Genomic DNA, 24,012 nt, shown 5'->3' with positions numbered 1-24,012 from the left:
ATATCCTATTATTGTTGTATCTGTCAAGGCTCAGAAACTGACACTGCTGCTGCTGCTGCTAAGTCACTTCAGTCGTGTCCGACTCTGTGTGACCCCATAGACAGAAGCCCACCAGGCTCCCCACTCCCTGGGATTCTCCAGGCAAGAACACTGGAGTGGGTTGCCATTTCCTTCTCCAATGTGTGAAAGTGAAAAGTGAAAGTGAAGTCGCTCAGTCGTGTCCGACCCTTAGCCACCCCATGGACTGCAGCCTACCAGGCTCCTCCATCCATGGGATTTTCTAGGCAAGGGTACTGGAGTGGCTTGCCATTGCCTTCTCCGAAACTGACACTAGTACTTTACCATCAACCAAACGCCAGAATTAACTGCATTTTCTTAGTTTATATAGTGTGCTTTTTTTTTTTTTGTCCCATGATCCATTTAAGAAACCATGTTACGTTTGGTTACCATGTCTTCTTAAGGTGCTTTAGTCAGTCAGTCAGTTCAGTTGCTCAGTTGTGTCTGACTCTTTGTGACCCCATGGACTGCAGCACACCAGGCTTCCCTGTCCATCACCAATTCCCGGAGCTTGCTCAAACTCATGTCCATCAATTCGGTGATGCCATCCATCCACTTAATGTCCTTAGACTGTGATAATTACTCAGATTTTCTTTCTTTTTGATGACCTTGATATTTTTGAAGATAACTGGTTAGATATTTTGCATAATTCCCTTCAGTTTGGGTTTGTCTGATGTTTCCCTTTTACTATCTGCTTTTCAAATAGCAAATGGAGCTTTCATGCACAAATCAGAAGTTTAACTTCATGTTTGGATTTTACTGCCTTTAATCTTTTTTGAACAGTAAACCCTGTAGTATCCTCAAATCATTTTCCAAGTATGTTTTGCCTTATCTAGTCAGCTTAGCTGTCACATTTATTTCAGTCTACCAGGGTTTCCTGGAAAGAGGAATTTCTAATCAATCAGTAAGGATTTGAATGACAGATTCCAAGAAATCCTTGCAAGACTTTGATGCCTTTTGATAGTCATAATTCAGTCACTTCTGTGATTCTGTTGCAGGAAGGGAGACCCCTTCCTGGGCCCGAAACTGAGCTCTTGTCTAACATTCGGAAATGAATTGTCTGAGGAGACACATGTGCTGACAAAGCAAGAGATTTTATTGGGAAAAGGCACCCGGGTGGAGAGTAGTAGGGTAAGGGAACCCAGGAGAACAGCTCTGCCATGTGGCTTGCAGTCTTGGGTTTTATGGTGATGGGATTAGTTTCTGGGTTGTCCTTAGCCAATCATTCTGACTCAGAGTCCTTCCTGATGGTGCATGCCTTGTTCAGCCAATATGGATGCCAGAGAGAAGGATTCTGGGAGGTGGTTGGACAGGTGGTGTCTCCTTTTGACCTTTCCCAAACGCTTCTGGTTGCTGAAGACTTAGTTCCCTGTTCCTTACCAGGACTTCCTGTCGTAAAACAACTCATGCATACGGTTACTATGGTGCCTGGCCAGGGTGGGCAGTTTCAATCAGCATGCTTCCCCTAACGGTTTAGTAACAGAGGCTAAATGCTTAGCTGGGCTCTGATATGTGACACCTATCATCTTATGATTTAGCTTGAACTTTGTGCAAACTGCTACCTGCCATATCACAGGTTGGTGTGACTGAGATAACAGTGTTCAGATGTGACTAGTATGCCGTTTTCTTATATACTCTCAAATCTTCCCAGGAATTGAAACACCCAAATTTGAGTTAGGAGATTCTGAGGAAGAACCTTGTATTACTGTTTAACATTCCTGACCAACTCAGAAATGTTCTTTGGCCTACTCCCTGAAAAATCAAGTGCTTGGCATATCCACAGGGTTTTTTCTTCCAGGCCTAAAGAAAGAACAGTCACATTTTCTTCCTACCTGTACACTAAATAAATTTGAATTCATTGTGACTTTTGAGACCCTCAAAGATACTATACTGACTTTTCAACTTTTTATTCCTGGATGAGGGTATGGCCTAAATGGAAACTTTTTGGGTTTCAGTCTGGCCCCTCTGATTATTAATAGTCCGGCATTATGAGTGTCACTTATATTCTCTAAGCCTTAGGGTTTAGAGAATAATGTCTCCTTTCTAAATTTGATTTAGACTCAATTGAGAATAGAGCATGTAAAGTGCCCAGAACAGTGTCTGGCACCAAAAACAGTTCAAATAAACTTTAGCTGCTCTTATTATGGTTACTCCCAGTGTCTAGAGTGATAAAGTAATTTTAAAAACTGCATGCATTAGCCATGGTTTTGTTAATAGCACACAGTGTTTGGACTTCACCCCCTGCTTCATATCCTGCTCAGAAATTCTGGTGGCCAGTGTTCCACAGCTCCTGCCTTCACTCTCCTCTGCCACAACTCTTTTTGTATAAAAAGAATGGATGGTTCTACATGTTTAAAGAAGAAATGTTTTAAAATATGTTTTTTAAAAAGAATTTACCTAAAACATCTATTCCAATGAACATATCCTAAAAGGCTTTTGCATACAGGACTGTGCCTTAGTGGTCCTATGGAGTTTATCAGGAAGTAGAGTTTTTAAGACTATCAAGTTCTTTTTTTTTTTTAAACCAAATGGAGCTATCTTTCACCACTGGCATTCTCTCAGTCACTGTTCAGTTCTTACCACCAGCAACGGGTGTGGAAAAGTTGTTGATGAACAGATTTCTCTGACCCCGAGTGTAATTCTGTGTTTGTTGGAGGCTCCGAGAGCCTGGTCTGGGACTATGCCGCTCGCAGAGCTGTTGCAGACCGCCTGCCAGGACCCACAAAGCCAGGCTTTGCAGGGAGTGGTAATTTTAGTTGTCTTCTCAGTATGCCCTGCCACCCAGCCTTTCTCGTTTTGTCTGTTAATGCCTCAATTAAAGAACACAACTTTCTTTGTGCTGGCCTGAGGATCAGATGCTTCAGAGCGGCAGGAAGGGGATAATCCCACACCTACAGGAATGCAAAGGTTTCTTACTTGCTAAGTCAGTCAGCAGGGCCTGCTCGCACAGCCAAGGAAGCAGCTCCTTTCCTGGTAGGCCTTGCTGGCAGAGGGGTAGTTCAAGAGTCGCCATTCACAAGCACTTGAATTTCCTCTCTTCCCCTTTAACTTCATAAAGAGTGAAAATAGTAACTTTTTTTAATGGGACCTGTGCATTATAAAAATGGTGAATGTTAATAGTCTAATATTGAAAACATTTAATTGCAGGTTACAGTGAGTCACTGAAGCCTCATTTAACATGGCATTGCACGGGAAGAATTCTAGGGAATATTAAGGGTATAATGGCATGTTTTAGAGAACCCTTGATATGTACAAGGTGATAATGTTCACCTGAAGGATTACATTTCATTAATTGTAAATCTTGAAAAGTAAGATTCCTATGAAAGTGTTCAGAATAATAGGAAAAGCATATGGTTAGAACTCTTGTGCCTGCTCCAGCTCATCAGTGGTGGCTCCCAAGGGCTCTGTGATGAGGATTCCAAAGACCCATTCTAACTATAGAAAGAATGCCATGATTGACTAAAAATGTCTGCCATGGGTGTAAGAAAAGGAAATGACCATTTGTATACTGAATTTTATGATCTCTAGACTCACCATTTGTGTTGGACCTATGCATGGTGGCTATAATTTGTTTATACTCCAGAGTGTGAAAAATGTAAACATTGCACTTCGTAAAATACGCAGGACAAATGTGAGTTGTTCTTGTTCAGTCACTAAGTCATGTCAGACCCCTTGCAACCCATTGGACTACAGCACTCCAGGCTTCCTTATCTTTCACCACCTCCCAGAGTTTGCTCAAACTCATGTCCATTGAGTCAGTAATGCCATCCAACCATCTCATCCTGTCACCCCCTTCTCCTTCTGCCCCAGCATCAAGGTCTTTTCCAATAAGTTGGCTCTCCATGTCAGGTGGCCAAAGTATTGGAACTTCAACTTTAGCATCAGTCCTTCCAATGAACGTTCAGGGTTGACTTCTTTTAGGAGTGACTGGTTTGATCTTCTTGTCCAAGGGACTTTTGAAAGTCTTCTACAGCACCATAATTCAAAAGCATCAATTTTTCATTGCTCAGCCTTTTATATGGTCCCACTCTCACATCTGTACATGATGACTGGAAAAAGCATAGCTTTTACTATACAGATCTTTGTTGGTAAAGACGTCTCTGCTTTTAATGCACAGCCTAGGTTTGTCATAGCTTTTCTTCAAAGGAACATGCATCTTTTAATTTCATGGATGCAGTCACCATCCACAGTGACTTGGGAGCCTAAGAAAATAAAATCTGTCACTGCTTCCACTTTTTCCCTAACTATTTGCCATAAAGTGATGGGACCATATGCCATGATTTTAGTTTCCTGAATGTTGAGCTTTAAGCCAGATTTTTCACTCTCTTCTTTCACCTTCATCAAGAGGCTTTTAGTTCCTCTTTGCTTTCTGCCATTAGAGTGATATTATCTGCATATCTGAGGTTATTGAGTTACAGAGACAATAGTCCTCTCATTTCTTCTTTCAGCCAAAACTTATTTAAAATGCTATGGATCTAGAGCTAAAATGTTCTTGTGTCTGTCCTGAGGAGCTTATCTGGACTAGAGGAGATGGTGTGGAAACTATTTCAGAATCAGTAAATACATTGCATTGACTACAATAGTATTAAATGCATGAACTAGATTGCGTGTTCACCAAATAGAGGAAGCAATTAACTCTGCTTAAGCTCACAAGGAATGGTTTCAAAGGGTGACAAGCCTGGTGTGTTTTCTGTCTCTAAAAATAACTGTGAACACTTAGGATTCATTTTCTCTTACAATTCACAGCAACCCTACTGAAAATGGATGGTGCCCTTTAGTATGCAGTACATAAAACTTTATGATTAAGGATACCATTGCTCTTCTATTATTACAAATTGATATATCTTTGAATTTTCAATTATAGTGCACTCTTGCATGTTTGGCTCCCTCAACTTATTTCTTTGCCTTACGACTTTTCCCAAACTAATTCCTATTAAATTCCAGGGCTTTGTTTTGTATTGGTCTTTGTTGTCCAAACACTTGTGCTCACTCAGATATTTGTAGTTGGAATATGCCAACGACAGAGTACTATACATTTGGAAATAATTTGACATACCGTAGTGAAAGTTGAACCATACAGAAGACTTAGAGCTGAAGAATTTATGCTTTCAAATTGTGGTACTGGAGAATACTCTTGAGAATCTCTTGGATAATAAGGAGATCAAACCAGTCAATCCTAAAGGAAGTCAACCTTGAATATTGATTGGAAGGACTGATCCTGAAGGTGAAGCTCCAATACTTTGGCCACCTGATATGAAGAGCCAACTCGTTGGAAAAGGCCCTGATGCTGGAAAAGATTGAGGGCAAGAGAAGAAAGGGATGACAGAGAATGAGATAATTGGATGGCATCACTAACTCAATGCACATGAGCTTAAGCAAATTCTGGGAGATAATGAAGGTCAGGGAAGCCTGGTGTGCTGTAGTTCAGAGGATCACAAAGAGTCAGACGTGACTTAGAAACTGCAAAACAACAACAACCATTTCAAAATGGTTAGCTTGTCATGTTTATATTTTCCTTTGATTTAAAATGCTGAGGGCATCTAATCACAATTTTTTTTTCAAGTATGTCATAACAAAATCTACAGATTTGCTGCTTCTAAGTCCGGGAAACTATCTGTACAGATAGACCCAGCTCTGTGTTTGTGTGTGAGCACACATGTACACAGATTTAAATTAGCTTCAGTTGTTTCTCTAATTTTCTAAATAATCATGTATGCTGTAGATGTTCAAAAACACTTTGTAGGGCTCCCCAGGTGGTGCTCGTGGTAAAGAACCTGCCTGCCAATTCAGGAAACATGAGATAAAGGTTTGATCCCTGGGTCAGGAAGATCCTTGGGAGAAGGGCATGGTAAAAACTCTAGTTAACTTACGTAACTAGCAAGTTAATTGTGGTGGAACTGAGACAAAGTGTAAATGAACATTTTGTAAGAAAGACATATTACTTTTGTATATGCCAAAAGGAATTTGGACCTAATATTTGGACTTTTATTTCTAAGAATTGCTCTTTGTAGAAGATATTTTTGTATGTAAATTAACATTATCTGGGTCATAACCAGAGATCAGGATTTCAAACCATACTTACTGCATTTTTTTCTAATTATGAAAGTAATAAATATCATGAAATAGAAAAGCATACCACAGGCAGTAGAAATTGCTCACCAATCTATAATTCACGTGGACTGTTTTTTTCTGTTCAATTTTGATAAGCGTGTTTGCCCCTGTAGTCATTTTAGCCACTTGACAAGTATTAAGCACATAATAGGGTTTCCCATGTGGTTCAGTGGTAATGAATCTGCCTGCTAGTGCAGGAAACATTAGAGATGTGGGTTCAATCCCTGAGTCAGGGCCATTGGGGTCACAAAGAGTTGGACACGACTGAGTATGTATACACAAACACACATCAGCATCTAATAATGTCCATGTTCTATTTGTACATCTAAGCGTATGTGTGCATGCTTATAATTTATTTTTACTTAAAATATAATTCACAAACCATAACATTTTGCCCTATTAAAATGTATACTTTAATAGTTTTTATTTCACAAAGTTGTGCAACTGTCATCACTAATTTTAGAGTATTTTCATCACCTCAAAAAGAAATTCCATAGTCATTAGCAGTCACTTATATACCTTCTTCCTTCAGCCCATAGCGTCTACTAATCTACTTTCTGTCTGGACGGAGATGTCTGTTCTAGACAGTTCTATAAATATGGCCTTTGTTGTTGGCTTCTGTCATTTAGCATTGTTGTTTTCAAGGTTTGGCCTTTATGGAGCATGAATGAATGTGTCGTTCCTTTTTATGCCTGAATCCTATTTCATTCTGTGGGTCTACTACATTTTGTTTATCCATTCATCAGTTGATGACATTTGACTTGTTTCTACTCTTCTGCTATTATGAATACTGTTATGAGTATTTATGTGCAGTTTTTTTGTGTGGACATGGTTTTAATTTTCTTGTATACATAAATAGGAGTGGAAATGCTGATGAAATGGTACCTCTGTGTTTAACATTTGTAAACAGCCAGCCAGTTTTCCATTGCATTTGTGCCACTTTATGTTCTTATCAGTAATATGCATGAGTTCTAATTTCTCCTTAACGTTATTATCATTATCATTCTGTCCTGTGTTATAACCATCCTATTGGTTATCAAATGGCATCTCATTGTGGTTTTGATTTGCACCTTCCTAATGTGGTGTTGGAGAAGACTCTTGAGAGTCCCTTGTACTGCAAGGAGATCCAACCAGTCCATTTTAAAGGAGATCAATCCTGGGTGTTCATTGGAAGGACTGAGGCTAAAGCTGAAACTGAAATACTTTGGCCACCTCATGCGACAAATTGACTCACTGGAAAAGACTCTGATGCTGGGAAAGGTTGGGGGCGGGAGGAGAAGGGGACGACAGAGAATGAGATGGCTGGATGGCATCACCGACTCTGTGGACATGAGTTTGAGTGAACTCCGGGAGTTGGTGATGGACAGGGAGGCCTGGCGTGCTATCATGCATGGGGTCGCGGAGAGTCGGACATGACTGAGCGACTGAACTGAACTGAACTGAATGAACAAAGGTGTTAAGTATAGTTCATGTGCTTATTAGTCCTTTGTATGTCTTTTTTTGAGAAATGTCTATTCAAATTTTTTTTCCATATAATAAATGGGTTATTTTTTTATCATTGAATTGTAATAGTGCTTTCAATATTGTATAGTAGATCCTTAGCACATAATGACTTGCAAATATTTTCTCTATTCTGGGCTTTCTTTCACTTTCTTGATAGTGCTCTTTGAGGCATAAAAACTTTTCCATTTTGATTAAATTCAATATATTTATTCTATTGTTCTTATGCTTTTGATGTAACATCTAAGAAAATTTAACCCATGATCAGATGATTTACACTTTTGCTTTCTTTTAGGTGCTTTATAATTTCAACTCTTATATTTAAGTCTCTGATCCTTTTTGAATTGACTTTTGTATGTGTTATGAATTAAAGGTCCAGTTTCATTATTTTGCAAGTGGATATCGAGTCATCCCTTTCCAATTTATTTAAAATAACAGATTTGTGCTTACTCGGGGTGGGTGCTAGGGGTAGGAGACTTGGAGGAAGACAATCCAAACATACAAACTTCCAGTTATAAGATAGATAAGTACTAGGGGTGCAATATACAATACGATGAAGATAATTAACACTGTTGTACGCTATATATGAAAGGTATTAAAAGAGTAAATCCTAAGAGTTCACATCACAAGGAAAACTTCTGTTTACTATTTCTTTAATTATATGAGATGTTCACTAAAGTTATTGTGGTATTATTTCATGATGTATGTAAGTCAAATCATTTTGCTGTACACCTTAAAAGCACACAGTACTGTATATCAATTACCTCTCAAGAAACTAGAAGGCAAAAAATGACATAAAGCTCATTTTGAAAACAAAACAAAAGTATGTGGGAGGATGTGCTTAGGTTATATACAAATACCATGTCATTTTATATAACAGACGAGCATTCTCAGATTTTGGTTTTTGAGGGTTTCCTGGAACCCATCCCCTGTGGATATTGAAGGACAACTGTATATCTTTTTTCATCCTTTTACTTTATATCTGTGCCTTTGAATTTCAAAGTGCTTCTTGTATAGAGCTTGTTACTGGATTATTTGATTTCAATTTTGTTTGTGCTTATTGACCATCTACCTGGGTTTCTTCTAATTTTTTAATTTTTCTATGGAATTTTTTTCTTTTTTCTTATTTTTTGTGTATCAAGGATGCTAAACTTTGTCACATATGTTCAAATATTTTTTCCAGATTTGTATTTATCTTTGAACTTTAATTTTTTTTAAATGGAGAAATATTTATATAAATCATTCATCATAAACTTGACCCTAAATGAAATGCTGAAGATAATTTCTAATTCCATCTTATTCTCAGACTCTTTTTAAGATCCTTTGTCTTGTACATTTCTCAGTAATTGATGTGTCTTTGTTACTTTTTCCCCTCTACTCTTTTGGGAATGATGTCACCCACCCACTAGTTTCCACTCTTCCCTAAATTGTTACTATCTTCTACATCTTTGTACCCCAGCCTAGATACCTCTATGAGCTCTCATTCCATATATCCAGTTTCTTCAGTAGCATTATCATCCTCCCTGTCTCTTGGCCTAACATCCTATAAAATCATCCTTGATATTTTTCTCCATCTGATTTGTCTTCACCCTTATTGAATGTATTTCTAGTTATCTCTACAATCTGAACTATCTGTTTTCATCTCAGTTTTCCTTGCCTTAATTGAGGTTTTGTTCATCTCATGTGAAAGTGTCTTGCCTGAAAGTTTGCCTCTCTACCTTCTCTCAGTATCTCTCTGTCTCTCTCTCACACACACAAGCACACCTTCCTCCAGAAAAATCACTTGCTAAGGCAGATGATCCTGTCGCTTCCAGCTACATGCTTAGAATCTTTCAAAAGGTTGCTTTATTTTAGAATTATTTTACTCTTATTTATTTAGAATTATTTTATCAGACCCTGATCCTTTTGTTAAGGGCAGAACGATATTTTCTTAATTTAAATTTTTTATGCCTGATATAGTACCTGGAATATAATAGAAATATAATTCATTTTAATAAAAGAATAACCAGTAATCTCTATAATAATTTATTGAATTTATTAACTAATTATGTACACATTTACTCCTTTTATTGAAGTTACTATTTCAAGCTGAATGGAATAACTCCTGGAGCTGATTTATTAAAGCAGCATTTGTAAGTTAAATTTATCCTAACTCTGGTGGAAGCTCAGGTGGTTGACAAGCGTGACTTAAAACATAGATTTCCTACTCAGTTTCACAAATTGAGTAGACACTTGTTATCACCAAATAAGATACTGAAATGCTTTTAGTGATAATGAATGGGAGGGAAAGAAGACACTTGTATATTTTCTTAGACCAGATCCCAGAGAGGCAGCTGACAGTGTAAAATGCAGCAACTGGAGTGTAGATTTTGCATGGAAAGCCATCTTATTAAGACATAAAACAATGAGCAAATCTCTTAGAAGAGCAACAAATTGAATATTCCAAAGCTCTGAACGTGTTGCACTTGCAAGCATTATATCCTTTCCCTTTCTTGTTAAGCAGAGTGATGATAGCCAGTTTGCACTTTGTGTTCGTTGGGCAGGCAGCTACAAAGACTGAACCGTGAACAATTGTCATAAGGTGTTAACAGAACCAATTAATTCAAGGAACAACCAAGAATAACTACTGTTTCAGTTCAGTCGCTCAGTCGTGTCCGACTCTCCACGACCCCGTGAATCACAGCACGCCAGGCTTCCCTGTTCATCACCAACTCCCGGAGTTCACTCAAACTCATGTCCACAGAGTCGGTGATGCCATCCAGCCATCTCATTCTCTGTCGTCCCCTTCTCCTCCCGCCCCCAATCCCTCCCAGCATCAGAGTCTTTTCCAGTGAGTCAACTCGTCGCATGAGATGGCCAAAGTATTTCAGTTTCAGCTTTAGCATCAGTCCTTCCAATGAACCCCCAGGATTGATCTCCTTTAGAATGGACTAGTTGGATCTCCTTGCAGTCCAAGGGACTCTCAAGAGTCTTCTCCAACACCACAGTTCAAAAGCATCAATTCTTCGGCGATCAGCTTTCTTCACAGTCCAACTCTCACATCCATCCATGACCACGGGAAAAACCATAGCTTTGACTAGACGGACCTTTGTTGGCAAAGGAATATCTCTGCTTTTTTATATACTATCAAGGTTGGTCATAACTTTCCTTCCAAGGAGTAAGCATCTTTTAATTTCCTGGCTGCAATCAGCATCTGTTTAGGTGTCAGTAAAATAGTGATGTAAAACAAATGTCATGTAATGTTCAGAAGAAAACAAGCAATTGATAATTGATACATCTATTCTGGTGAATCAGTGAATCAGTGAGATATACACAATGAAAAAGAATAAAATAATTGTGATGAATTTGTATTTATAAAACTAGAATTTCTGAACTGGCTCTTTTAAACTGTTTTCTAGTGACAAGGAAGTGTGTGTATTAGTCATTAAGTCATGTCCGACTCTTTGAGAGCCCATGACTGTTGCCTGTCAGGCTCCTCTGTTCATGGGCTTCTCCAGGGAAGAATACTGGAGTGGGTTGCCATTTCCTTAGGAAGTAAAACCTAGAGAAATAAAATGACTTTCTCAAGATAACAAATGTTAGAGTTGGAATTACACAGCTCTGTCATAATAATAGTTAAAATTTACAGAGAACTTTAATGTTCCAGGAAATATTCTAAGTACCTTTTGCTGTGGTAGTTTATTTACTTCATATATTATGAAGTTGATACCACAATTATCCTACTTTACACATGAGGAAACTGAGATAAAAGAGGTTGAATAACTTACCCAGTCATAAAATTAATAAATTGTCAAACTAGAATTCTAACTCAGATAATCTATCTCCAGTTCATCAATTTTTAACCATTATATTTTATCTCTTTTTGGCTTAATTAAGATTTAGCTTTTTTCCAAAACATATAATTATAATTATATTTCATGGTAACAAAATTTTAGACTTCTACGAGCTCTCTGCATTTAGCAGTCAAAATTAAGATATTTTCCTAGAATATGTTGACTATAACCTATAAACATTTTCCTTGCATAAAACTAAAATGTGACTCCCCTTATCCTAAATTTATTGATTTCAATACTGACATGGATTTGACTCATTATCAACTTTATGATGTTTGGCAAGTTGCCTAATTTATCTGTTTAAGGTTGGGGGCGGGAGGAGAAGGGGACGACGGAGAATGAGATGGCTGGATGGCATCACCGACTCTGTGAACATGAGTTTGAGTGTACTCTGGGAGTTGGTGATGGACAGGGAGGCCTGGCGTGCTGTGATTCATGGGGTCGCGGAGAGTCGGACACAACTGAGCGACTGAACTGAACTGAACTGAACTGAATAAAGAGGGATTTTCACATACTGTTACATGGAAAGGCTGATCATAGACCAAGAAGGAGTGAATAGGACATCAGACTATTAGTAGTTCGTCTAAATGTGATAGAGCTACACAGGGAGTAAATTCAACTCAGGAGGCAAAAGCATGAATGTGAGTGTTATGGGCACCAAGAGTACTTGAAAGTGAAACCAATAGTTAGCATCTCAGAAGCCTGATATTCTCAGATGAATAGACTGTGTAATCTAAGAGGAATTTTTAAGTATTCTATTTGAGATACAGGCAATATGATTCAGAAAGATCTGTTTACTCATGGTAGACATGAATTCCTTCCTCTTAACATGAAAATGACAGTGACTATCTTATAGATTATTGAGAGACATTAAAAATATCTTACATACTTCCAAAAAGTAGTATAAGTTTCAGTGATCCTCAAATGAAAGTGTTTCCAATGATCAAAGAAATCTTCTTGAGGTAAAATTGGTCTATAACGTTATGTAAATATCAGGTATACAACCTTAAAACTTGAAATCTGTATATACTATAAAGTGATCACCATCAAGGTCTAGTTGGTGTCCATCATCCTACATTGATCCTCTTGATCCATTTTGCCCACCCCCAAACTCTCTTCCTCTCTAGTAGCCATCAATCTGTCTCTAGATCTATGTTTGTTTTTGTTGTTTAGATTTTGTGTATAAGTGAAATCATTTGGTATTTTTTTTTTCCATCTGACCTTTTTCACTTACTATAATACCTTTGAGCTCCATCCATGTTGCTGCAAGTGGCAAAATTTCATTATTTTTTATGACTGAATAATATTTTGTGTGCATATATATATACCACATCTTTATCCATTCACCAGTGGACACTTAGGTTGTTTCCATACCTTTGAATTAAATAATGCTGTAATGAACATACAGTGCATATATTTTTTCTACTTAGTGTTTTGCATTCTTCAGATAAATGCTCAGAAGTGGAATAGTTGGATCATATGATAATTCTATTTTTAATATATTTTAGGAAACTTTATATTGTTTTACATAATAGCTGCACCAGTTTATACTCCTATTAGCAGGATGCAAGTGTTCACTTTTATCTACGTCCTCTCCAAACTTGTTATTTCTTGTCTTTTTGATAGCCATTCTAACAGGTGCGAGGTGATATCTCATGTGTGATTTTGATTTGCATTTTCCTAATAATTAGTGATGTTGAACATCTTTTCATATTCCTATCTGAGCCTCTTCTTCAGAAAAATGTCTGTTCAGATCCTCTGCTCATATTTAAATCAGATTATTTTTTCTTGAGTTGTATGAACTCTTTATTTTGAATACTAGCCTCTAGACAGATGTATGGTCTGCAAATATCTTTTCCCTTTGAGTAAGTTGCCTTTTAATTTGGATGATGTTTTTCTTTACTGTGTTGAAGCTATTCATTTTGATTTAGTCCTATATGTTTTTCTTGTGTTTTTTTGCCTTTAAAGTCAGGTCCATAAAAACATTAAGACCAGCGTCAAGGAAGTTATTGCCTTTGTTTTCTTCTAGGGATTTTTTGGTTTCAGGTCTTATATTCAAGTCTTTAATTCATTTTGAGTTAATTGTTGTGTATAGTATAAGATAGTGGTCTAGTTTTTTTTTTTTTTTTGCGTGGCAGTTTTCCCAACACTGTTTATTGATAAAACTGTCCTTTCCCCATTGTATGTTCTTGGCTCCTTTGTTGTGAATTAATTGTCCGTGTATAAGTGGATTTATTTCTGCACTCTCATTTCTTTTCCATTGTTTGCAGGTGACTTGATATTATATATTGAAAGCCCTAAAGACTCCACCAAAAATGTATCAATATTTGAACTAATGAATGGTTTTAGTAAAGTGGCAGATGATAAAATCAGTACACAGAGATCTGTGTTCTGTAATTATCTCTTATGCTTTTAGATTCAGACTGTGTGTGTCCTTACTTTTGAAGTAAGTCTTTTCAGGCAGCATACAGATTTTTTTTTTAAGTTAATCTCCCTATGTCTTTAGTTTGAGGCATTTTAGTGATTATTGATAGTTTTGGACTTATTGTCATTTTGTTAATTGTTTTCTGGTTGGTTTTGTAGCATGTCTGTTTCTTCCTTCTTTTTCTCTCCTCCACTCTGCATGGCTTTCTTTAGCATTATGTATAGGTTACGTTCTCATTTTTTTGGAATCAATTATAATTTTTTGCTCTGTGGATACCATGAAGTTCACATATAACATACTATTTATAAAACAATCTGTTTGAAGTTAATAATGTACACACATTCCAGGAATTTGCATTTTTATCCCCTCCAAGTTTGTATTTTTATGTTACCTTCTACATTGTATTTTATGTGTTCCTGAGTTATTATAATTTTAATTTTTCTATTTTGTCTTTTAACCTTCATGCTTGTTTTATCTATGATCCATTACCTTTACTCAATATTTACCTTTCTAATGAAGCAGAGACATTACTTTGCCAACCAAGGTCCGTCTAGTCAAGGCAATGGTTTTTCCCGTGGTCATGTATGGATGTGAGAGTTGGACTGTGAAGAAGGCTGATCGCCGAAGAATCGATGCTTTTGAACTGTGGTGTTGGAGATGACTCTTGAGAGTCCCTTGGACTGCAAGGAGATCCAACCAGTCCATTTTAGGGGAGATCAATCCTGGATGTTCATTGGAGGGCCTGATGATAAAGCTGAAGCTGAAATACTTTGTCCACCTCATGCGACGAGTTGACTCACTGGAAAGACTCTGATGCTGGGAAAGGTTAGGGGCGGGAGGAGAAGGGGACGACGGAGAATGAGATGGCTGGATGGCATCACCGACTCTGTGGACATGAGTTTGAGTGAACTCCGGGAGTTGGTGATGGACAGGGAGGCCTGGCGTGCTGTGATTCATGGGGTCGCGGAGAGTCGGACACGACTGAGCGACTGATCTGATCTGATTTCTGATCTGAATGAGAGTTTTACCTTGATATGTTTACTTGTTATTCAGTTCAGTTCAGTTCAGTCACTCAGTCGTGTCTGACTCTTTGCGACCCCATGAATCACAGCACGCCAGGCCTCCCTGTCCATCACCAACTCCCGGAGTTCACTCAAACTCATGTCCATCGAGTCGGTGATGCCATCCAGCCATCTCATTCTCTGTCGTCCCTGTCTCCTCCCGCCCCCAATCCTTCCCAGCATCAGAGTCTTTTTCAGTGAGTCAACTTGTCCCATGAGGTGGCCAAAGTATTGGAGTTTCAGCTTTAGCATCAGTCTTTCCAATGAACACCCAGGATTGATCTTTGATCTTAGTATTAATTTGCAAATCATTGCTGCTGCTAAGTCACTTCAGTCGTGTCTGACTCTGTGCAACCCCATAGATGGCAACCCACCAGGCTCTGCTGTCCCTGGGATTCTCCAGGCAAGAACCCTGGAGTGGGTTGCCATTTCCTTCTCCAATGCAAATCATTGCAGTGATTGCTAAATTTAATTTGTTCATCTAAAGTTTCAAAATATACGTTTGAACCCAGTTGAGTCTCTACATTGTATAGTATGCTCTTCCAAATTCGGACCATTCAGAGGTGAAATGAAGAGGGAGAGGAAAATGACTAAACTAAGGGTTTAAGAATTAGCTCATTCTATAAGAGTGATGGGCTTCCCTGGTGGCTCAGAGGTTAATGCGTCTGCCTCCAATGCGGGAGACCCGGGTTCGATCCCTGGGTCGGGAAGATCCCCTGGAAAAGGAAATGGTAACCCACTCCAGTATTCTTGCCTGGAGAATCCCATGGATGGAGAACCCTGGTAGGCTACAGTCCACGGGGTCGCAAAGAGTCGGACACGACTGAGCGACAGAACAGAACAGATAAGAGAGATAATTGGGAAAGATGTCTTTGAGGGAGGGTTACAAGTTAGAGGCAGGGGTTTAGGGGAAGAGTACACAGTCCATGGGGTCGCAAAGAGTTGGACACCACTGAGCGACTAACAGTTACACACACACACACACAGAAACACACACAGAAAGCTGAATAGCTAGGAGGGTGAAAGGAAATGTGTAACTGCAAGGGGGCATTTGAGATCCTGAGTATGAAGAGAATGCTAATATACATGCTTTTCCTTTAGCATTCATTGATTTACATGCATGAGGAATGCAGGTGGAGACTGCAGTGTTGAGGGCCAATCATGCAATGTATTATGTACTCTTTTAAGGAGTTTGGAAACCATCTTCTTATTTATAAGGAAACACTGAATCATTTTAAGCAACAGTGTGTCACACTCAGTTTCTAGCTGAAGTATTTTGGGGATGTGAGAACAATATGGCAGACCACAAATCCTGTTAGAAATCTCTAGCCAAAATGGTAGAGATATTGAGGTCCTAAATAAATCAATGGGGGAATCTGGAATTGAGAGTTGTTTAGAAAGTAGAATAAACAGAATGTGAGGACAGATTGAATGTGGGAGTCAGAAAAAGAGAGTGATCGAAGATAACGTCAATGTTCTGGCTGGCTAGAGGTTGTTATATTCCAGAAAGGTAGAAGATATGGGGAGGAGTGGTTTTAGAGTTGTAGAGGAACTGATGAGTTTGCAAGAACTGCTGCTAAGCCCAAACACCTCCTCACTGTATGTGTAAATTTAGATGTTAGAACTGTAATTTTGACTGCTTTTATAAAAACAGCATATATTCCATGGTTGAATGGCTATTTCACAATTAATAATATATTGATGTTATTCATTATATTAAAAGGGAGTTGCATAGCAGAAGCACATGATTGTAGACACACAAACATGACAAACATTTAAAAGAAAATCGGTAGCCATTCTAGGTAAAAACATACATATATAATAGAAATAGAAGAAAACTTCCTAAGTGTACCAAAGATCTTCTAACACCAAACTAAAATCATCACATAATATGAAGAATGATTAAACACTCCACTAATATGACACAGATCAAGGATGTTTTGTATCACCATGATTATTCTACATTGTTTGTTATATGTTAATAACAAGTAAATAGGCCTAATAAATAAAGGAAGAAAAGAAATTAATCATTATTTACAAGTGACTTGATGGTAAATGTAAACAGTTCAAATGATATCTATTAAGAGACCAAAAATGAAAATTTAGTAAGGATACTAGATATGAGAAAACATTAGTACAGTAATAAGTTAATAGTTAAGATAGTCTTTTCACACTAGCAACAAAAATGTAAAACCTTTTAAATAATGCATACATAAGCCCATATTCATAGATATAAAATAAGAATTAAAAAACTAGAAATAAATACTATATTCCTACATGGGAAGGCAATATCATAAAAATATCATTCCTTGTCAAATAAATGGATACATTTTATGCAATATTAATGAAAGAACCTGACTTCAAACAAACAGACATGCATATGCATGCATGTACATACATACACACACAATACATAAATTGTAGTTTATGTAGAAGAATAAATGTTTGAGAATTTCCAAATGATGTCAAAGTAAGTTTTAGAAATGAAGATTTTGTGAAAGTTCAAACAAGAAGAAAATGACACGAGGGGAGTGTCTTTACGTAATACTCAATAGTGGTTCAGGTGACCAAGTGCTAATAACCCATTGCTGTAACAGCCAGTAGTACCATATTCATGCTATAACAAATAATCTGATTTCAGTAAAGAAACATTGTGTATCCATTTAAACATAAAATTCTTCAAAATAATACTTATTTAAAAATTTTGACTTTGTAAGTGAATTTCTTTTTATAGTTTTAAATGAGCTATGAGCAAAGAACTCATTCTAGATTTTTCATTATAAATAATTATGTAACTTTTTTTATACTCAAAAGTAATTAAATAACACTGAGAACATTTAGGAAAATTTTTAAATAAAGTAGTCTATATATAGTTTGAGTAGCTATTTATTAGAAAATATAACCCTTGATATTGAACAGACATGTATTTTCTAATATTGACTGCCTAACATAAGTCTATCATTTTTGTAGGCACTGGGCATACTCCAATAGACCTAACCCTCTTCTTCTAGAGTTTACATTCTATAGGGGTCATCCAGTAAATAAATATACACACACATATAAATTATATATCAACATTAAGAGCTGCGAGAAAAATAAAACAAGCTTACAAGACAGAGGAGAGTTGTGGAGGCTGAACAACTTTAGATCCGTGAAGAAGGAAGGCTTGTTAAAAGGGGAATGCTTAAACCTTAAACTATAAGATGGAACCAGATAGGCAATAATTTGGAGAAATAGTTTTCATGCAGAGAACATGGTTGGGATCATGGCCCTGAGGGAAAAAATCTGTTATATTTGAAGAGCAGCAAGATGAGAGTCTGAGTGGAGCCTAGTTGTTCCCAGTAGTGATGAAGCTTTAGTATGAGATAAGGACAGAAAGTGCTGGGTCATGTAAGACATGGTAGAGGGTTTTTTTTTTTTTTTAATTAATTCATTTATTTTAATTGGAGACTAATTACTTAACAACATTGTGGTGGTTTTTACCATACATTGACATGAATTAGCCATGGGTGTACATGTTTTTGATTTTATTCCAAGTATAATTGAAAACCACTGGAGGGTTTAATCAGGGGGATTATATAATCTGATTTACATTTTTTAAAGATCACTGAGGTTGCTTTGTGAAGACTTTGTTTTATAGAAAGAGGGTAAATATGGGAGTAAGGAGACGCTATGGAGGCAGTGGTATGTGCATACACCCCCAAACCATCTTTATAATGGAACAATAAACATTTCAAAACCCCTCAAGTTTCCTCCTCACACTTTGTAATTCTCTTCTTTTTTAACCCTTTTCACTATAGGTTAGTTTGCATTTTCTAGAATTTTATATAAATGGAATCATATAATAATTTTAATTTGGTCAGGCTTTCATCATTTAGCATAAAGCTTTATAAATTCATTCATATTTTTACATGTATCAATATTTATTCATTTTTATTGCTGAATATATGTCATAATTTTATTTATTCATTCATCTTTTGACTGATGTTTGGCTTGTTTCCAATGTTCGGTTATTGCAAAATAAAGCTGTTATGAACGTTCATGTACAAGTCCTTTTGTACATATATGTTTCATATTTCTTGGAAAAGTATTTGAGTGAAATGGCTGAGTTACATGATAGATATGTTTAAACTTTTTAAGTAACTGCCAGACATTTGACAGATTGTTCATTTTCTATTCACATAAATAGTCACCTAGTTGCCAAAGCTTGATGTGGTCAGACATATATTTTTAAAAATGTGATTTTACTCTTTGAATGCAGTATACCATATATGAGTTAAAGAATGGGAAATATTCAATTTATGAAATGTGTTTTCTGGCTGGTCGGCAGTGTGCTGAATATTTCACTAGGGACACATCCCTTGTTACAGTAGGTACTATGCCTTTGAATGCAGTCTAGGTACACTGGACTTGTTAGCAGTCAAAGCACACTATTTAACCACACTGAACTTGCTCTAACAAACCTCTGGATCTATTCTTTTACATTTTGCTGATGAGACATATCTTTTTCATCCTTAGTTTAGGCAGTGCATTTCATAAACTTATTATATTTAATACACTTCAAAAGAGAGTTTGTGATGGCTTATCATGAGAGCAAGAAATATAGTAAAATAACTAAATTAAGCATACTGACGCCAGAACCAAGCAAGCGAGAGTGAAGAGATAATACTCATAGAAAGCCTAGACTAAAGGAAGCTTCTAAATATGAGTTTCTTGATAGTTTAAATCAAAATGGATATGAGAGGTTATATAGCTCTTATTAACAAATGCAAGAGAGCGTATCAGAGCATACGAAAGCTGAAACTTCTTTTTAATTCAGCTCTCAAAGTAAAACACTTAGGCCCAGAAAGAAAATAACTGCCTGCCGCATGGCTTGCTCTTTACACTTTGTTTTTAAGAAAACAGATGTAGAAACTACACTCATACTGAGAGAAAGAGTTTTGGGCTAATGGACACTGGTCTAATTATTCCATTGAGGTGGATGTGAGTCTTCCAAGTACATGAGTCAACTTTTGGTCTCTATCACTCATGGGAATGGGTACCCTAAGATTTCTGAGACTTGAAAACAGCCTTTAAATATTTATGAAAATTATCTGTGTTTTCCCTCAGTTTAACCTTTTACATCTCACTATTTAGGATTTGTTATTTTTAGTACCTTTCATTGTAGCCCATAGTTTTTCCAGTTTCCTCTCTTCCGTATTCCTCTGTTTTGGTGGCTTGGTCTGTATCAACATAGACACCTCTGTTTCATGACATGTTTATCCATATACCCTAAGTAGTTATGACCATTCAAAATACTTGCAAAATATTTCAATGATACATGGGAGAAGGTAGTTTCAGGACAGCTTTAGGCTTTCCTTGGGATTATCTGAGGGTGGAAAGAAGACTGTTCTGTGGGACAATTTAGAGTAGTTTGGTTTTAATCCCTCTACCTAGTTTTGCTGCTGCTGCTGCTCAGTCACTTCAGTCGTGTCCGACTCTGTGCGACCCCATAGATGGCAGCCCACTAGGCTCTGCCATCCCTGGGATTCTCCAGGCAAGAACACTGGAATGGGTTGCCATTTCCTTCTCCAGTGCATGAAAGTGAAAAGTGAAAGTGAAGTTGCTCAGTTGTGTCCGACTCTTAGCGACCCCATGGACTGCAGCCTACCAAGCTCCTCCATCCATGGGATTTTCCAGGCAAGAGTACTGGAGTGGGTTGCCATTGCCTTATTCGCTAGCCAGTTTTAGTTCTTTATAAATCTACAAATTTGGTAAGTGAGCCAAAATTTTTGTCATTATTTTGAGAAATCTTTGTGTAATACATCTTGTCTTTAAGTTTATAGCATAGTACAGTGGTTAACAGCTTGGATTCTGAGTCAGATGACCTGGCTTTGAATTCCAGTTCTCGTACTCAAATATTCCATGTGTTATATTCAGTGACTCTTATTAACTCTCTGAACCCCTGCTAAATGTGTTTGCTAAATACTATCAATTACATGTAAAGGTTGTTGCAAAGAGTAAATGAGTTAATATGTAAAACAATGTGTGGCACACCGTAAATGCTGTGTTTTTAGGAACTATTATTTATGCTATGTTCAAATTTCATTTAGTGCTTTAAGATTTTTCCTTCTCTTCTAGTCCCCTGTTTCCCAAAAGCACTCATATAACCAAATATCTATTTATTTGATAGTTCATCATTGAACATTTCATGTTACCATATCAGACTGACCTAAATTTTCCTAATTCTCTACTTTATTGCTTAGAAATAGTCCAAATTACCCTTGTGAATGGCATAAAATGAGGAGTGTCACCTAATCCACTCAAATTAGAAAATGAAGATTAAGTAGGAAAACTGAAAAAACAAATTTGGCATTCAACACCACTCAGTAAATAATTTTCTTGTTGTTCCCACCATACTGATAATATTTAATTCTTTCTTTCTGCTCTTGGTACCAACACATAAATGTACATTTCTTTTCTTAGAAAATAGATATTAAAACTCCTTCAAAACATTACCTCCTGCTGAGAATTATGGTCATTTTCAATGAACAAGCTCTTTAGAACTTCAGCGAGTATTTTCCAACTGTTATCTGGATTCCTTTTAGCAATTTGAGTTACAGATGAATAATTGAAAATGGTGGCTTGAATTTTCTGATAAAAAATAAATATCTCTGATCATCTTATGTTTTATTTCTTCTTAAATTACCATTATTATGTATTTGAATTACCAAGGATACAGTTGAAGAGTATACTATTTATTTAAAAAAAAAAAAGGAATCTAGAGACAAAGTAAAAAATTAATTAAAATAACTTAGTCTTGAAAGGAGATCTTAAACTAAATGATCTACTCTTTTTCTTTATTTTTAAAAAAATAAAGTTGAAGACTAACTCTGTCAGGGATCCTCAAGACCACCAGGGGTGGTGATGATTTTCCAAGTGGACTGACAGGACTCAGGATATAGTTGTACTCGCAGACGATGATTTATTACACTGAAAAAATACATAGCAAAGTCAGCAAAGGAGGAAAGAAAATGAAACAGATAGAGGTTGAAACCAGGCTTAAACTTCCAGAAGTCTTCTCCCAGTGGAGTCACACAGAACACATCTAATTTTTTCCAGCAACAAATGTGAAGACATGCATGAAATGTCTAGCAGGGAAGAGTGGCTAAATCTAGAAGTCCACAGTTTTTTACTGGGAGCTAGCCATGTAGTCCTGCCTCTATTTAACTTGTGCCAAAATTCCAGACTCCCAGGGGAAAAAAAAGCAGATCTTCAGTATAAGCCATATTGTTTGAATAACACTTACATGGAATGAACTGTATTTATTGTTCAGTCTCTAAGTTGTGTCCGACTCTTTGCAACCTCATGGACTGTAGCATGCCAGGCTCTGAGAGTTTGCTCAAATTCATGTCCATTCATTCAGTGATGCCATCCAACCATCTCATCGCCTGTCACCCCCTTCTCCTCTTGCCCTTAATTTGTACCAGCATCAGGGTCTCTTCCACTGAGTCAGCTCTTCACATCAGGTGGCCAAAGTATTGGAGTTTCAGCTTCAGCATCAGTTCTTCCAGTGAATATACAGGATTGATTTCCTCTAGGATTTATTAGTTATGGAAAGCAATATCATTCTTGGGATACTGTTTACCATTCAAGTTCTTAGATTCCAGCCAAAGGTCAATCTTGCAAATAAACCTTTTTAGAGACAGTAGCCTCAGGTCTGCTATGTTAACTCATTTTTGCACATGAACTGAAGCTTGCATATTTCTAAATCTATATAATCTTTGAAAATTTTGTTTTCATGAGTACTATAGAGCAGGTTTAGGTCTGAAAATAACTGAGGAACAAAATATAGGTGTTACAGAAGTATAATAAATATTAATATATTTGCTGCCCCTTTGGAAAATTATCTCCTTTTAATTATATGAAATGAGTAATCCTCTAATTAAACTTATTGGGAGATTGCACAATTAAAAGAAAATAAAGTTTATTAATGGACATATAAGGCACAGCTATGGAATATGTGGGGTGCAGGACAAATGCTTTGATGTTGATTTTCATTACTAGGAGAGCAGGGGACAGAGTGCTGCCAGAAGTGACACTTAGTGAGGACACAGATGAGAGTTTGTAGAAATGATTCAGGCATCCATTAATGAGGAATAACAGCAGCTGGAGATACCAGGGCCTAAGTCACAAAGCTCAATGACTTAATACACAAAACAAACAAACAAGGAAAAAAAAAAAAAACCCACAGAACAAATCTGAATGAAAGATGAAACAAGGAGGTTTCTGGGTTATCAAACAGGGTTTTGATATCCTGAATGCAATTTAAGAGCTTGTAGTGTGTTCTTTTTCTTTGGATGAACCTTGAAAATACTGATATATCTAAGATAAGAAACATTTTTCATGTACATACACAGCTAATTGCAGCAGGCAGTAGTTAAAAAATTAAATCAGATGCCTAGGGGAGACCAAAGAACACATTTTTTCCTGAAAATATCCACAAATATCAGTATCAACAGATGAGAAAGAAAAGCAACACATACACAGTCTTTCTTAAAAAAATTCTGGCATCTTTGATTATCTTTTATTTATCAGTGTCGTAAGAAAGATACAATTTTTAGTCAGTTCAATGCAATCATTGTTTATTGTCTATGTTTTTCATAGGAAATATAGGAGGTAGTTAATCCTACTTGTGATTAAGAGCATGGGTTTTGGAGTCAGAGAGACCTTAGTTGAAAGCTTATCATTCAATATGCTAACACAATGAATACTGAGAAGCAGCACATTTCCTCTGTACCTCAGTGTGATTATCTTGAAGTGAGAATTATGCTGAAAATTAAATAAGGTATTTGTGAAAGGTCCTTGTGTGTCAGATACAAAGTGTTTTTTCAATAAAAGGTTCACGTTACTATCTGGTAATTGCTACTATATAAAAGTGCTATAGGTATGTTTTTGTTCAGTTGCTCAGTCGTGTCTGACTCTGTGCAACCCCATGGACTGCAGCATGCCAGGCTTCGCTGCTATAGGTTTAACCCCTACTTTT

General features: G+C 36.9%; 2 protein-coding genes across 4 annotated transcripts in view; one reads left to right on the top strand and one right to left on the bottom strand.

The window, feature by feature from the left end:
* LRRTM3 (leucine rich repeat transmembrane neuronal 3) overlaps nucleotides 1-3,070 on the bottom strand; it is a 123,093-nt gene extending 120,023 nt beyond the window's left edge. The window contains exons 1-2 of the mRNA XM_088842465.1: nucleotides 2,974-3,070; nucleotides 2,638-2,867 (exon numbers count right to left, since the gene is read on the bottom strand). Of these exons, the coding sequence (XP_088698591.1) occupies nucleotides 2,638-2,867; nucleotides 2,974-3,070 (327 nt within the window). The remainder of the gene's footprint in view (nucleotides 1-2,637; nucleotides 2,868-2,973) is intronic.
* The window catches only part of CTNNA3 (catenin alpha 3), a 1,978,275-nt gene that overhangs the window by 964,430 nt on the left and 989,833 nt on the right, over nucleotides 1-24,012 (top strand). The gene's annotated exons all lie outside the window — the stretch shown is intronic.

The sequence above is a fragment of the Moschus berezovskii genome, chromosome 12 (assembly GCF_049115385.1).
Source record: "Moschus berezovskii isolate FMDL1 chromosome 12, NW_MosBer_1.0, whole genome shotgun sequence".
NCBI lineage: Eukaryota > Metazoa > Chordata > Mammalia > Artiodactyla > Moschidae > Moschus > Moschus berezovskii.
The sequence above is the reverse complement of the archived record's forward strand: the minus strand, read 5'-3'. Positions and strand labels throughout refer to the sequence as shown.